Below are 16,489 nucleotides of genomic sequence, written 5' to 3' on the forward strand. Positions count from 1 at the left end.
AAGTGAAGCAGCTATGGCGAGGAGGGGGCAGGGATTGGACAGAGTGGGAAGAAGAAAGGGCCACCAGATGCCAAGCTCCAATTGCTCAAATGAACTTGAGTCTAGGAGAAAATGATGTCACATATGTTGGTTTGTGAAATTTCCACAATTGGTGCTTATCGTTGAGCACCAATTAGAGCAATTTTTAATGCTGCATATTGTGCAGGTTTGAGCACCAATTAAGGACATGGTTTTCCTCATCATTTTGGTCACATGTGGAAGTTCGCCTATGGAGCCTCACCTGTTTTTTTTTGCTTGTGGAGCACTACAACTGGTGTTCGTCGGGGAGCACCAGTTTGTGCAAGTCAATTTGGATCGTCTCTTGACCTTAACGTGAATGTAGTAGATTGTGGAAGTCCACTTTCGGAGCACTCCAACTCGTTTTGGTCGCGAGAACCAATTTAGGTAAGTCGATTTGCATCATCTCTTTACCTTGATGTTCTTGCAAAACTTCAGATGATGCTTAAGTTTGTCAAGGATTTGCTTAAGTTTATCTGAAGCAAGTCAATTTGGATCATCTGCTTGCCTTGATGTTCTTTCAAAACTTCAGAAGATGCTTAAGTTTGGGGATTTGCTTAAGGTTATTTTGAAATTGAGCATGTGTTTTGCACAACAAATTGGGGCTCGTTGGTGAGCACCAGTTTGTATAATAAAATTAGCATGAATGAGTGTAGTAATCGAGCTGGTAAAGTGATGAAAATGATCTTTTTTAAGGGATTCTTTAGGATTACTACCTAGCATGATAGTATGTATACTATGTAGTCTCTTTGAAAATGTATGTATCACACTGAATACACCTAATAGGCATGTGGGGTTCCTATAACCTACAATTTTTCCACGCAGGCCACTTGATGGAGTGAGGAAGAGGGTTCTAAATTTTGATGCTTGTGGGTTGAAAGACTCTAGAGGAAAGTGTGGAGGTTAGCCTATCACTATTTTGCAAGTGGAGATGCAAGATTTTGCTTAAATCTCTGGCTCTTGCCAAACAACTTTGTAAAGGTAGTCTTATGCTACCAAGCAATCATGATGAAAGGATGGAAATCCTTACATACCAAGCAATCATTATGAAAGGCTGGCAAGCCGAAATTTTTTCCCTGAAGCCATCTCGGCATAGGGTAGATGACATGAGCACATTGGCTGGTGGGGCTGAGCTGCCACAGCCCATAGATGGTGTTGCTTTGATGTTGTGGATGTGCAAGTGTTTAGCCCCAATGCCACCTTGCAAAGCTTTTGCACGGCATGGGCTTCTTGTGCATATGGATGGTTCTTGGCCCTCTTGAACGCCCCATGACGGACAATTTCCTATTCCATGCTTTCTCGCATCTCAATTGTGAGTTGCTTAGTACACATCCAAAGGAGGGAGGGAGGCGTTCGAAAGTGTTCACTTATTAGCACTAGCAAGAGCTTTACAAGCTCTTCTGCGCAGGGTGCAAAACAATTGCTGGTGCGACATTGTACCTCACTATACACACGACGACTGCAGATAGTGTCTGGTAACTCTGAGGAGGGTGGGACTGATGTGCACAGGAGTGCCCCTTTGCTTCTTCAATTTTAATTGTTTATTGCCCAAAAAACTTAGTTTATTTTCTTGCTTGTAAAGCTTAAGGTTGCTTGTTTATTTTCTATATAAAATCATTGAAACATTAATGTAGTTTAAGGTATTATTCATTTGCTTTTTTAAAAAAAATCTTAAAGTGCATAGTGCATCAATTGAATGGCAGGCCTTGTGATTTTATCACTTGTTTTAGAGCTTTTGGAGCCACGTGGGCTGCTGTTGACTGCCAAGGACTCCCACTAGGCTACGCTAAAGAAGTAAAGAACGCAATAAGTAAGGACAAAATAGTGGCCTCTATTCAAACTACGCTAGCGACTGCGGTGTGTGAGCTCCAGCGATGGCGATGTCTGCCCCTTTAACCGAATACGAGAAGCTGAGGCTAGAGAATATGAAGCGAAACCAGGTCATGATCGACGCCCTTCGCATTGACTCCGCCAAGTCTGAAATGCACCACCTCTATGCAGGTAGAATTTTTCTTTTCCTTGCGCAGTGCCTTTCTGTTTATACCACAAAAGATACGTTGGAGTGCATCACGTTTTCTCTGCAGAGATTCTTCAACATTACATTTAAATGCAGATAAATGTAAGCGTCAGCTGAGGTGCCCTTGCATCATGTAGGGGCACACTTGTTTCTTGCACATTGACATAGCTGCAGAGGTTTCTCTGTTGTTGGGCTGTGGCTCTTTCGAATGGCCAAACATTAATGTACGCAAACATACAGGCATTCGAGGGGCTGAAAAGGTTTGCAGGTTTATTGGCCTAGAGCATCATGGTTATTCTAGCTATTCTTCAACCTTGCTCAATGTAGAGGGTGAATAGAGCTCTATGTACCAATTTGTGTGTATAATGCCTCATTCCCTGTGGCTTGGCAGATATCCTGGTGGTTAACAGAGGCTTTATGGCGCTTCTAGGGGTTGGGTTAACTGGTGCATGGAGTTGTAGTCTTTACAAATTCTGATTTTGTGGACACGCCATAGGACCTCAGTGGGTTCTCGGCGTGTCTATTTGTATTTCTCCCCATTGGAGCATGAACTTGTGATCCTTGATGCCCTGTCTTATACTGCTGTTTATGCGTGGTTATAGGACCGTATGCAAACCGGAGAGCGGGACAGTGGAGAAAAGAAGATCTGGTAGCTCTTAGACGATCCCGAAGATCGACTAGAGTCAATCCTACCGCTGAGCACAGACAGGGAATTGGTTCTTCTACATCATGCATGAAGCCAGTCCAGCCCACATTGGCTGTGGAACACACCAAGCAATCGTTGCCCCTTGCTACTGTGTGCATCCGTGGATCTTCCAACACCGATCTTTTGAGCCAATTACAGGACATAGATGAGAACGCCCCATTGTCTTCGTTGCCTTGCATGAAGAAATTTTCAGAAGGTGCTGCCATAGAGCCCTCCAGATTTTCTCTACAAAAAAGGGACATAGCTAGAGTAGTGCCAGAGAGGATAACAAGTGCATCATTTCTCCCCACAAGCGAGCATCTCTTTTTGGCGGCTGGAGATAAACTTGGGCATCTAGGATTCTGGGATGTGGAGTCCAATGATCCGGAGGGCGACGGACTCCACATTTATCGACCTCACTTGATGCCTCTATCCGGAATTGCTTTCCCTGCTTTTCATGCAACTAAGGTTTGACTCTCAATGTCACTCAGCTCACCGCTAGGTGTTTTTCTTCTAGTTGAAGGTTGACAAACCTGTTGTGACAGGTTCTCACCTGTAGCTACGATCAAACGGTTAAGCTGCTGGACGTGCAAACAGCAACGTTCAAAGTAATGTATTGCTCAGACAAGGAGGAAATAGTCTCTGCAATATGTTCAGTTCCTGGCAATCCGTCGTGTGTGTTTATTGCTGAGGGACCTGGATGTCTGAAGATGCTTGACATGAGAGAAAACCGCCATTCCTTAAATGCCGAGGCCCACAGAATGACAATTAACACCATTGATGTGAATTTGCACTCTCCTTGGCTCGTGGTTACAAGCTCAACGGATCTGAAAGTGAAAGTCTGGGATGTCCGAAAATTGGATAATACGTACCGCAGTTTATGTTCTTTGTCTCATCAAAAGGCAGTACATTCAGCTCAATTTTCTCCTTCGGGCAAGGCCATTGTGACATGCAGGTTTTTAACTTCTTCTCTCTATGGCCTACAGAGAAAGTAAAATTTGAAATTTGTTTGCGAGATTGCAAGCAATCAGATAATGGAGAGTAATATTGTTAGTTGTCAGAACAAGAGTTAGTTTTGGTGCTTTTATGTTGAACTGACCTTTAAGAAAGGTCGAGACCAGATGAAATAATTTCTACAACAGATAGCTGTCTAAACATTTAATATGGTAGATCCTTATCTATTAGGGCTTGTCTAGTTGCATTCAGAATTGCCCATATGCAGACATGATGGCAAACATTTGGAGGGTCTTTGCGTAGTGCTTTATAATGAGAGTCTGAAGAACAAGCCATGCAAAAGGAGGAATGCAGGAAGGGGGGGGGGGGGGGGGGACATGTAGGATGAATAGAGATATAGAGAGCACACGCAAGACAAATCGTGCAGTCTTGGGAATTTGGGAATACATTCTTTGGAGGTGCCAAGGAATACCTGTGCATTTTCTATATGCTAGTCACCAAACTTTTCATCGAATGCCTGTCGCCATTGCTGTAACTGTGAGGGAGATGTCTATTGTAGTATCGAGCTTCATATACCTTCTCTTCATTCCATTGATGAGATAGTGTGATAAACACACTGTGCCACTCAGCTTTTCTCCCTTCCCAAAAAAATACATTCTATGGCCAAGGATGGACTGTTTATATGTTCAAGGCGTTTGTAGCTAATGTTTTTAAGCATCAGAAATCTTTTAAGGATGCACTGTCAAGAATGCGGGAAATAAGGGCTGCTAGTATGCTAATGAATGTCTCTGATTTCTACCTTGGCATATGAAAATTGTGAAGTGCATGCTCTGGTTTTGCACAAATTGAAATTTAAATCATGCTCATAATAATTGTTTTCTTTCAGCTACGACAACACAGTGGCTCTAGCAAATACATCTTGCAAACAGCAAAGATTTATTGCTCATGCTAACATGCATCTCAGGGGAGTGTCATCGATCAGGTACCTTCTCACAAATGGCCAATAGTGCATAATATGTAGGCCTTTCTTTCTGTGAGTTCAATTGACATAAGTATTATCTGGAGTGATTGGAAAGCACTTCTATGATTGGTTTGAATCAGCAACTTCTTTTTTCCGCAAGATGTGTGTCGTGATTGTGTTTTGTATTTTTGTTTTCATTTTATATGTTGTAATTGGATCAAGCAATTTTTTGTGATCCTTATCATATTCATAAGAGCAGGTATGATAAATATATTTTGCGTATGGATGTTCTTGTATGTTCATAGGTAGGTGAATTTAAGGTGCATTTGTTGTGTTTGTGTAGGGCTATATGGGGATGGGATGACCGCTTTGTGTTTGTGGGCAACATCAAGAGGAGCATTGACATAATTTCCGCAAAATTTGAAATAGAGTGTGAATGGTTGACCAGCCCGTTGATGAAATCAATCCCTTCTCGGCTAGCCGTGCATCCATATAGGCCTGGATTATTGGCAGGCTGTTCTTCAAGTGGTGAGGTGTATCTGTGGAGTCAGTGACAGATAGCGGCAACTTGAATACGAATTGTCCCTCTTCAGCTTGCTGCTTAGCTCGGGCCTCTGCACCAGCTTTTCTCTGTTCTTCAACTTGCCTGAAAACTGAATGTGAAAAGCAATGAAACATTCATTTAAACCCTGTTTCTTTTTTGAGCTCCAAGAAAAGATTTACCCCTGCATTATTCCAGCAGGTGAGCAATATTTCTGTATGTGTTTCTTCGGCAGTCATGGGACATGGAGAAGATTTTGGTGGGTCATACATGGTGGTTTGATAGTTGTATCAACTTTTGGTGAAGGGCAATTGACTTTGAAACTCAGATTTTCTGTAATCTAGGTCTGCCACTAATGCTTCACATCTGTCTATTGTGTTCCAAAAAGTCATCATTTTACTTGTGATGGTGCTTCTGCTAGGGAACATGAATTAACTGCCTAGTTAATATCCTGGACCGACGCATCTCCCTGGGGTAAGGCCAGAAGTGCACATTGGAGAGGGATGCGATATGACTCCCCCACATTGTAGCTGTCACAATATGGCATATGTGAGCCCATCCCAGCTCTCTTCTGGTGTATCAAGCGTAATGGAATTTCTTTGGCCTACATAAGGCCCCTTTGTAAAGCATAGAACTTGTGGGAGCAATTGTGGACCATTGGATAGTCGATTAGTGCCACGCGCCATGGTAATGATGGCAAACTTTCTTTCTTTCTATTCCTAGTAATAGGGGCATTAACTAGGCATGGTCATGTGTAGGCTATTGCGACATATACTTGACACTTGTTTATGTATGGACTTCGAAAATCCAAGTTTTACTTCACAAGCATGATAGCATAGGAGCTAATGGCTGATGAGTGTTTTGAACCCTACTGCCGTTCTCCATATGCTTGTGGAGCCCCGCCAAAAGAGCCGTTTATGATGGATAAGTGTCCATGTTTGCTTGCATTGGAGCCCATTGAATGTGGATTCATGGCATAGCATGCATTCATTTGGAAGCTTTGCAAAGGCTCACTCAAATGGGCATGTTGTAAGACTTGAGAGGTTGCTTTGTTTTCACTCAGATAGATCTGGTCACGAGTAAGTATCTAGGACAAGCATAACAAGAGCTATACTCTTTGATCAACTGTAGTAAGAACACTCTATGCTTGACAAGTGAAGGGCCAAAATGCTTTTTATTTATTTTGAATGTATGCAGGGTGAAGGCACATCTCTTTATGTAAGTGAGGCATCGTGTATGTGGACTTTGAAGAAATAGTTGACAAGCATGACAGCAGGAGTATCACCCCATGGATCACTAAAAATACCTATGCCCCTGTAGTGAAAGGGCAGAGTGCTTTAGACTATTTTAATCAAAATACAGATTGCAAGCATTCCTCTTAGTCCTAGTGAAGTCCCACCAAAAGAGGTTTTATGTTTTTGTCATTGTCCGCCGTTGGTTCCAAAGGAGCTCATTGAGGGTCACTCTATTGAGTGCTCCATAGATGGTCTTTCACCTTCACCTAGATGGACAAAGTGTGATCAATATTGGAGATGGAGATGTTCTTTCCTCCTCACTCATATGGGCATGTAGTTACCATGTCCATTCCATTGAGACTACAATAATGAGCTTTAAATTTTATATATGCCAAATATGATGACCACCTTCAAAAGGCACAATTCTTACTGGACAACAATTTTATCCCATGGGTTGCATTTATAGCATAGCCTATATGCTTGAGAGGGAAAGGGCAAAAATATTTTGACTTGTTTTGTGCAATTGCAATAAGGATTTTTTAATCCGAAGAGGGCCTTCACATTGACCAGAATGTATGCACTTGTAGAGGGCTCTTTTAGGAGAAGAACCATGTTTCATACACCACCACGATTAAACGTGGTTTACAACTTAGAAGCACCTCCGATGTAGAGGGTCTTTTTAACTTTTGAGTGAAGTTATACGACCAAAATTGATTGGAAGTGGGACTGAAAATAATTAACCACATATCTTCGATAACACTAAAATACATTTATTGCTTTAAAGAAAAGTTTTTGCCCCAAAACTTCTCAATTTTTTGTAACATTTCTTAAGTTTTGGAGCCAGAGACACAAGATTTGTGAAAAGTATGTTTAGAATAATTATAAATGCTCTTTCTTGAAGAGCAATGTCGGCACTCTTTCACCGTCACTCATGTTGGGTATGTGGTGAGAACTTGCCACCATGCAAATTGATTTTTTAGAAACAAGGCCTCATTGAGAGGGAGCACTTGGGATGGTAAAGTCACCAACTATGCATTATTTTTGGAGAATCACAAGCTTTATGTGATGAACAAATCAACAACAATGATGTTCTCCCATGGGCATTGCATTACTAGGGACATGCTCTTGAGAGATATGTAGGAATGCAATTCAAGTCCATTTTTGGCTTGCTAGTGGCAAAGGCCTTGGCATTTGTTTGGTTTCTTAAGCTATGGAGTCAAAGCCATCATGATTTGAACTGGTTTGTGAGTTATTGTTTGATCATCATTTAATATATTGACTTATATCAACCAAAAATGATGATGAAGATGTCTTTGTCCGCTCTCCATGTTTGCTTCAACTTGTACTGATTGCTTACTGACTGCTTCTTGGCTTAGAATGAATGCAATCCAAGTAGTGTTTTCAATATCTTTGTCTCGTCTATGTGTTTGGCGCTTATTAGTTGAAATGCTTGACTAACTTGTGCTTGCTACCTTCCTTCTATAGTTAGCATGCCTCAAAGTCCCATGTTGCTACCCAAAAATTCCTTCCAATATGTATCTGTTATTAATGCTCACAAAGAATTGGCTTCTGTTGTATATTGCTTAATTGGAAAAATTACCTCCAAGCATGTCTTGAAGAAAACAAGCAAAATTTTACAAGGTTACCTCAATGAAGGAGGATGGCGCAACCCAGATTTCAGACGCAGTTGGATAGCCAACCAAAGTGAACATTCTAAAGAGATAGTGGCAGAAGCAGTTAAGCTGCCAATAAAAGGCGAGTCAATGTGCTCGAAGAAGAAGAGGACAAGAATATTTACCAGAAATACCATTGCCGCCACATTCGAAGATATGATCCATAAATTGGTGGAGGATCCTACACAACAGTTTCACCAACACTTCCATTTTCTACAAAGAGGCCACAGGAGCCATGCCGTGCCATCTGCATTTACAACCACACTGAAGACCAGGCTACCAATGCCCATTGACCACGCATCATATGTGCTAAATTCTCTCAAGAGCACAAAGAAGACCAAAGGCATCAAATATCTTGGAGCCCTAGAAGTCCTCACCATAATTGCCTATCATGCAGTGGGAATGGCTGAAAATTTGCAACCGGCTCCATAACAAAATTGTGGCTAGAAGTAGGCTTGAAGAATGAAAAGAGAGAGAGAGAGAGAGAGAGAGAGAGAGAGAGAGGACTGCTTCGAAGATAAAAAAGAAGACAACCACAAACCGCTCCAGTAGAGAGTGATGAAGGCCTATGGAGGACCCAGTAGACAAAGAATCAAAAGATAGTGAAGCAGATCCAGAGCTGGAGGAACAAAGAGAGAGAGAGCGAATGGTAAAGAGAAAGTGGAAGGAAGACTATCAAAGAGAGATCACCGGCTGACACTAGTTATTATTGAAGAACCATCTCAAAGAGCGTCCAGGCTAGCTACCAATGAAGCTCAAGAGAAAAAGTTACAAGAGGCCCAAGCCACCATACTAGACACAAATGCACATGCTCAGTGGCTGCAGACTCAACTTGAAGTCACCGATCTTCAAGCCATCCAAGCCGGGGCGAGATTAAAAGATCGGAGTGAGCTCTTAGAAAAGCTAAAAGCTAATCCGCATGTTTTGACATTGCAAGTCTCCAACCTTGCTTACCAAGCACTTGAAAAGCGGACAAAGGACGTGGAAATAGAGCTAAAGATAGAGCAGATGCAACGGAGAGAATCATCTCTCTCATTCATGACCAAGGAATTGCAATACCAGAAGCAAGTAGCTGAGTTGCAAGCAGCACTAGAAAAAGCTCAAGAGCAGCTTAAGGGAAGCAAAAGCTACAAGAAGAAATAGTACCTGACATACTGCCAACAGAAGCTGCTGCACTAGACTTCTCATAGCCCGAAGAAGCAACAGATCGAGCTACAATGGCCCCAAAATCCTCCACAGTGGAGCTAGAAGCTAAACCCAGGCCTATAGATAATTTCACCGCTGAAGCAAAAAGAGCCCTTAAAGTCAATATACAGACATACGATATCTAGAAAGAAGCCATGGTATGGGAACAAAGAGTTCTTCATTTTGCCAATGTAGATCAGCTTACTTCCAAGAAAATCACTGAAACATGGCACCAACAGTCTCACCCATTTCCATTGATCAAATATGAAATCCTCAAGATAAAGGAGAGACTTATCAAAGAACAACCTGCGGACAACGCCGATCCATACCCAGCTTGGCGGATGTTTTGATTGCACTCAAGATTTGCCAGATATCAGAAAAGATCCCAACTTTTGCCCAGTACCCAGAGTTCAAAGTTGGGGAAGCCATCAATTGAACCTAAAGAAGCATCCGAAATGGCTCAATTACCCAAGATTGTGTCAAAGTCGGCGATGCGGAAGCATGTAGACCAAGGTGAGAAAGCACGAGAGAGAGAGAGAGAGAGAGAGAGAGAGAGAGAGAGAGAGAGAGAGAGAGAGATGCAATGAACCAATCAACCAAGGCAATGGAATAATAGATGATAATACAATGGGGGCTGAGGGTTTCTTATATAGAAACCTCAGTAAATTGCCCTACCCATACTTTGACAATTAAGTGAAATAAATCCCTAAAAACCAAAATAAATACTGGATTCACACTGGGTAGTTCACTTGAGATGCCTAAACTTTAACACCCTCTTTGCAGCTCATAGTGGACATCAATAGTGAAACCAGAGGCTACCATGGACACCCCAGCAACCGCAGACTACTGGATACACCTTGGTGTTGCTCTCCTCAACTTTCTACCTGAAAGAAATGCCATCTTGAGCATTGGTTGCCTCAGTAGAAAATCTGAAGTGTAGACAAGGCTACGTCCAATAATTCCCATTCATGAACTATGAACATATCACGTGCAAAATATAACACTCCAAGATAATGAACTCTGGAACATATCCTGTCCATGATCCGACCAACAACAATGAATTGGTGCGCCCATCCATAGTGTCTTTGATACGCCTGATTGGCTCCTTACGAGATGCATGTGCCTTGAACTCCGACCTACGGGTCCAAACACCAATAACTTGAACTCCTACACAAGGGTCCAAATCAATCATAGGGAGCACTGTCTGCCCCTCTCTGTCACTCACAAACCCCTCTTAGGATGAAGCTAGTGGTGACACCTTCACTTTGACTAGAAATCTGACATCAAGGCCATTGTGGCCACCACCACGTGTGCCATGCCGACCTCCTCTATCAAATATTTATTATCGTAACGTCTGTCCAGCTTGCCTTTGACTTTGTCTTCAAGTGAATTCTTGCTTTTGCCTTTGGCTTCCAACTCCCAAGCCAAACAAAGCGTCAAATCACAATCATAACAATTGTGGTTGTACCTCTCGGGTATCGAGGCAGCTAACTGAGTACTGGTCCCGCCATCCGTGTCAAGCTTGCCGATGCTGTTGTCCTCGATCAAACTCGCCCATATGCCTTTGACTTCACAATGTCAAGCCAAACAATTGGGTGGTCTCCTTGAGAACTATGTCGATGCATAGCCACTAACTTGAAGGTTGATCTACTCTCCATAGCTTTTAGTTGGTTTTGCATACCCTCTTTTGGTGCTCTTCCCAAGTCGCTCCAATAAGCTGCTGTCTAGCCTGCAGAAGACTCCAAACGCGCTCCAAGCGAGGCCAAAAATGTTGGATAATGGTCTAGCCAACACAGGAACTCCTCTTGCTCAAGAAACGCCTCCAAAGAGGCTGCTGTCCACGCACGAAACGCTGTCGTTCATGGCTGAAAAATGGAACCAGAAGCGCCAAACAGCAGGGAATTGCGTTTCAAAAATGCAGGCTCTGTTGGGGGTAGACCGCTACGCAGACGGGCAGAACAGGGTAGCGGGCCTATGTGTTTTAAAACGCCAGGCACAACAAAGCAAAACGTTGGCTGTTCGGGCAGATTTTTGCAGTAATGCCTGCAGAGAGGAAAAACACCAGGGAGATTGTAAAATGTAGGGCAGCCTTTTAGGGTAATCGCAGCAGAGGGTTTCTTCTTCTTCTCCTCCGGATCACCTTGCTCCGCCAAGGTCCTTCATGCACAATGCTTTGATACCATGTCAAAGTCGGCGATGCAGAAGCGTGTAGACCAAGGTGAGAAAGCACGGAAGAAAGAGAGAGAGAGATGCATTGAACCAATCAACCAAGGCAATGAGATAACATATGATAATACAATGGGGGCTGAGGGTTTCTTATATAGAAACCTCAAAAAATTGCCCTACCGAGACTTTGACAAATAAGTGAAATAAATCCCTAAAATCCAAAATAAATACTGGGTTCACACTGGGCAGTTCACTTGAGATGCCTAAACTTTAACAGATTGAGCCCACCTAAAGGCAAAGCTTTAGAAGGTTACATGATCAAAACTCTCTCAAAAGCTACCAAGATCTTCAAGAGGATACCTGATCTCACCTGTATTATGTTCACTAAGATCGCCAAGATGCTACTTACATGCATCCAGGCCTTCCACCAAGTAGAGCAGACAGATGCTCCATGGATGGCTTTCTTTGAGGGCAACCAAGGGCTTTGCTATGACTTGTCCATAACAATTGCCCACTAGAGTCATGTTCTTACCATCTTACTACATGCAAACATTTGAGGAAGCATTCAACATGGGGTCCTTCACTTTCAGATCCAAGATCTTTGGCCCACTAGTGGAAAACCTTCATGCCATGTTCGTGGGCTACACAACAATGGTGCTCAATACTCCAATTGACTTGTAGTTCCTAGCTGAAGCATACAAGAAACTATGGATAAAGTCTCGATAAAGTACTATGATGCTCTCGAAGCCCTCAAGAAGCTGAGACAAGCCTGCAAGCCAGAACACTACCCCATCCCTTGAAGCTATGTCAAGGACAACCCAATCTAGGAGGGGGAAAATGTTAGCACATAGTTAACATCGGGAGCCTACATACACTCAGCCTATAATGTAATCTTTCACTTTTTTAATCATTCTGGGCATCCATAGTCCTAAGCCGTTGTAATTCTTTTGATTTTGGATAATCGACGTTACAACTGATTTGCAGAGCAGTGTGTACTCTCCCTCTTATTTCTCAAGCTCATAACTCCCTCATGAAGTGTCCATTTGAAGTGTCGTCTACTTCATTGCGTTCACAGGTGAAAGCTTTTCGCAACATTGTGCTTTTCTTGCGGTAAAACTATGTTTCTGTTGTTGCCTGTCTACTCCTTAATATGCTCATAAGTCTAGGTTTACATAACAAAACTGCATTTTATGCATTGGAGAGGTGTGGTGGCTTCATTGCTAAGCTCTAAGATGTATTCGAGGTCAAAAACGGTTATGTTGAATCTCTGCTGTAGATAATAAGCATGATTTTGGTAAGTGGTCAAAAGGGGGATTTAAGGGTTCAAGCATGTGTCTTTAGATATTATTAACCCGTCCTAAAAGTTTTGTCTTGTTTGAATTTTTTTTTCTTAGTGAACGATGAGATTTGCTTGCGGTGTCGTAGTTAACTTTTGCTCCCTGACATGCAGTAGAGTGTAAATTTGTGTGAGACAAGGATCGAGTGTTCTTTTCAAGAGATTGACAACCTTTTTAGCATGTATGTACTAGTTGAGTCCCACAGGAGAGATAGGGTGGGGTGTGGCCCTCATGATTTGACGAGAGAGAGAGAGAGAGAGAGAGAGAGAGAGAGAGAGAGAGAGAGAGAGAGAGAGAGAGAGAGAGAGAGAGAGAGAGACTCTATGGCTCCTCCCCTCCCCCCGTGTGAGTGTGCATGTACACTGTGTTGACGCCATCGACGGTGGCTAGCGACGGTTTTGCGTGGGGTGTTGGCATTGTGACGGCCCTGTTGAGAATTGGTTGGCTTGGTAGTGATGAGTGACACTTGGGTCCTCAAGGGCCAATTCCCACGAGGCAAGGGGCTTCAATTTTTTTAAATGGAAGTCTCCTTCCCACTAGCAAGGTTGCTAGTGCCAGGGTGAGGGAGGGGAGAGAGAGAGAGAGAGAGAGAGAGAGAGAGAGAGAGAGAGAGAGAGAGAGAGAGAGAGAGAGAGAGAGAGATTAAAGCATGTAAAACCCAAGAGGCACTAGCAATATCTCTAGTGCTTGCCGCACAAGTGAGTGAGGAGTTGGGAAATTTGCAAAGCTAAAGGGAACTGCCCTCCACATGTTACCAAATTGGGTTGCCAAATGGGCCGATGAGAGAGCACATGCCAAAAATGCAATGGAATCACCTATATGGGGAATTTTTTGTAAAGTTTAGGGGCTTTTTTCCTGCCCCATTAGGGAGCCAATAGTGACTATTTTTTTTTGGGCCCCTTTGTGCAAAGATGTATGCCTGCAGAGCCCAAGGAGAGAGAGTTAGAGTCTTTTTTGCCTGGCAACCCAATGATGTACCGTCAGTTGTAAGAGTGCATATGTCATTTTTATTGTGTGATCGAGCTTCCATAACCATTTCTTGAGCATCATTTTCCCTACCCCCTTCTCTACTTCTTCTGCTTTTGTGTGGTGCCAGTCTGCCTCTCGAGCCACTTTTGGTGTGTAGAGAGAGAGTGTGAGAGGGGTGTTGTGTGTGGGAGTGGTCTGTGGTCTAAAATGAGCCATGAAATGCATATGGGTGGCTGATTTCAGCAAGTGTGAGTGTTTGTTTCTGATGGTGTGCAACCGAGTGCGGGTTTGCTCATGGTGAGAGTGTATGTGCGTTGGTTTGTGTGTAAATGGTGGTTTTCTATTGAGAAAAGTTTAGTTTTGAAGGTGATTTCGAGAGGACATGGATGCTATGAATTTCTTGAGCTATGTGTTGTGTTTCTTGGTGTGTTCCCCATTCCCCCTCGGCAGTCAAACAGGTTTCACAAGTTTTTGCAGACTTTTGCAGGCAGTTTCTCTTGTGGGGTGCGTTTCGAGCTATTTTGCTCTTTACTTGCGTATATGGTTATGCGCTTTACGCTCAGTTGAGCAGTTTGTCCCAATTTATGCTTGCAGAGTTTGCAGACTGTGGAGTTGGTTTTATGCAAATGTGAGTGTCAGTTGTGATGCGATTGTTCATGCTTTTAAGCATTGTGTAGTGATTGAGTTACCTCCCACTTTGTTGCCAGTTTGGCATGGTTTATGGTTGAGATTGTACTTGAGGTTTTGCTCAGTTTACAGGGGAGATTCTGCCAGATTTTTCCTAGATTTCTCGCCATACTTTGGTTCTTAGCCATTCACTTATGGTTGCAGATATGTGTGACATTGTAGAGTCCACTACGGTGACTTTTGAGAGATGGCAGGCTCATTCTTGCTGATACTTGCATTGTTGGCAATGTGGTCACACAGGGCACATTAGATGCCATTTTTTTAGACGTATGAGATAACAACAAAGATGTATGCAAGATGCAGATATGGTTTTGACACATGCTAGAGTAGTGGCTTCATATGCCAGTGACGGTGATATCACATTTGCCTTTAACGTTCCTCCTGATTACATGTCTTTGAGCAATGACACTTCTCCACGTTGGTTGCTAGATGAGGATGCAGTTTTCCATGTCACACCGCATCGTGACTGGTTTAGCACCTTCTCTAGTGGGATTTTTGGTTGTCTACACTTGGCTGATGGTTCGGCACTTCACATAGAGGGTGCAGGAGATGTTTTTTTGTCTTGGCCTAGTGGTGCATCATACACACTACGACATATGCGCTATTTTCCTCAGCTGAGACAGAGCTTTCTCTTAGTGAGACAGTTGGTAGATTTCGGTTGTTAGATATTGCTTAGAGAGCAGTTTTTCCAGATGCATTGCGGTTCACTAGTGATTGCCAAAGGAGCCCATAGCGGTCTGGTATATCCTATGCAAGTTTTTGATGTACGAGACAGTTTAGTGTCGGTTTTGTTGTTGGCATGCTTTGAGTGAGAGACGAGACATGTCTCTTTTGCTAGTGATCTCCATTATTCTCATGAGATAGAGAGTTTGGTTGTGCAAGACGTGCCAGTAGACTCTATAGAGACGGAGATAGAGCGGTAGTGCTCTAGTGAGACACAACAGGTGTTGTCAGACTTAGTGCTGGTAGAGGTAGAGCAGGTCTGCTCCCTAGAGACACAGACAACGGTGACATATATGGAGTTTTTTTACATGCTCATGTTAGAGGCTGATGAGTTGGTACAAGGACACATAGTTTTGCCTATGGGTGAGAGGGATGTATCTTCCCTAGTGTCGGTGTTGACACATCCATACGTGATGGGTAGTTCTAATGATGCAGTGATTGTACATAGCGTAGGGAAGGCAAGTATAGCCAGGTTTGTGTAGATTTTGTCATCATTCGAGGATCTCATGTTTGACTTGCTACTATCGAGGCCCAACCTAGCAGCTGCAGTGGGAGCATTTGCAGCAGGAATAGTCAATCGTATGGTGACTGACACTAGCATGATGCTTCGTGGAGCTTTGCAGACCATACAGATTAGTTTGCAAGATTTACATGCAGACTCTAGTCTCTCACCTAGTTTCTTATACATACTAGTAGTTTAGCTAGTAGCTCTCACTTATCGGCGCATCACCTTTAAGTAGGAGATTGTTGAGGTAAAGGCGCTACACCTTGTGCCCGGCTTGGACGTCCAGTGTTCGACCGCCCGTCCACATATGTACATACCCTTATTCTTCATATACATGAGAATAAGGAGCTCCTCACGATCTTTCTTCTTGAGGCTGCTCCACCCACATGGTCTCTTGCTTCTCCCCTTCCCTGCATGCACCGCACAGCACACTCACACGCACCCTCACATCAAGCACATGCTTAGATTGTCTAAGGTCTAACATACTCTAACGTCTTGGGTCTAAGGACTTTTAACACTAACCTTTGGAGGTCTTTAATGAAGATAAACCTAAGGTCTTTTAAGCTCCATTAGCTGGCATTGCTCTTTGCTAGAATATCTCCCATTTGGACCCATTGACTTTGGTCCCCTGCTGAGATAGATTTTAACTTTTTTTCTCATTTATTATCCCACATTAAATGATCAATTTAGAATGAGAAAATAATTTGGGTTAGTTAGATATTAGATTTTGTGACATTACCTCTCTCTTAAAATCGAAGTCGTCCTTGACTATGAGATAGAGGAGATAAAGCCTT

The 16,489-nt window shown here is 43.0% G+C and overlaps 1 protein-coding gene across 3 annotated transcripts; it reads left to right on the top strand.

Annotated features, from left to right (window-relative positions):
* The first annotated feature begins 1,884 nt into the window (after nt 1-1,884).
* Nucleotides 1,885-5,582, top strand: LOC147452120 (uncharacterized). 3 transcript variants are annotated; one of them, XM_086517918.1, is made up of 6 exons: nt 2,131-2,342; nt 2,466-2,519; nt 2,677-3,227; nt 3,305-3,714; nt 4,600-4,695; nt 5,018-5,582. In XM_086517918.1, exons 1-6 carry the CDS (start codon nt 2,297-2,299, stop codon nt 5,226-5,228), a joined length of 1,368 nt encoding a protein of 455 aa, XP_086374044.1. In that variant the 5' UTR covers nt 2,131-2,296; the 3' UTR covers nt 5,229-5,582. The 3 variants fall into 3 exon arrangements, with proteins under 3 accessions (XP_086374043.1, XP_086374044.1, XP_086374045.1); XM_086517919.1 differs by having other exon boundaries at nt 2,133-2,334; XM_086517917.1 differs by lacking the exons at nt 2,131-2,342; nt 2,466-2,519 and adding an exon at nt 1,885-2,058.
* Nucleotides 5,583-16,489: the final 10,907 nt, after the last annotated feature.

The sequence above is a fragment of the Adiantum capillus-veneris genome, chromosome 8 (genome assembly GCF_014529385.1).
Source record: "Adiantum capillus-veneris isolate H3 chromosome 8, ASM1452938v2, whole genome shotgun sequence".
Classification (NCBI taxonomy): Eukaryota; Viridiplantae; Streptophyta; class Polypodiopsida; order Polypodiales; family Pteridaceae; genus Adiantum; species Adiantum capillus-veneris.

What these genes read in the sequence shown, in the direction of transcription:
- LOC147452120 (XM_086517917.1), top strand. Translation starts at nt 1,932, where the DNA reads ATGGCGATGTCTGCCCCTTTAACCGAATACGAGAAGCTGAGGCTAGAG. An exon ending in AAGGCCATTGTGACATGCAG is followed by an intron (nt 3,715 to 4,599) that starts GTTTTTAACTTC and finishes GTTTTCTTTCAG; the next exon opens with CTACGACAACACAGTGGCTC. An exon ending in AGGGGAGTGTCATCGATCAG is followed by an intron (nt 4,696 to 5,017) that starts GTACCTTCTCAC and finishes GTGTTTGTGTAG; the next exon opens with GGCTATATGGGGATGGGATG.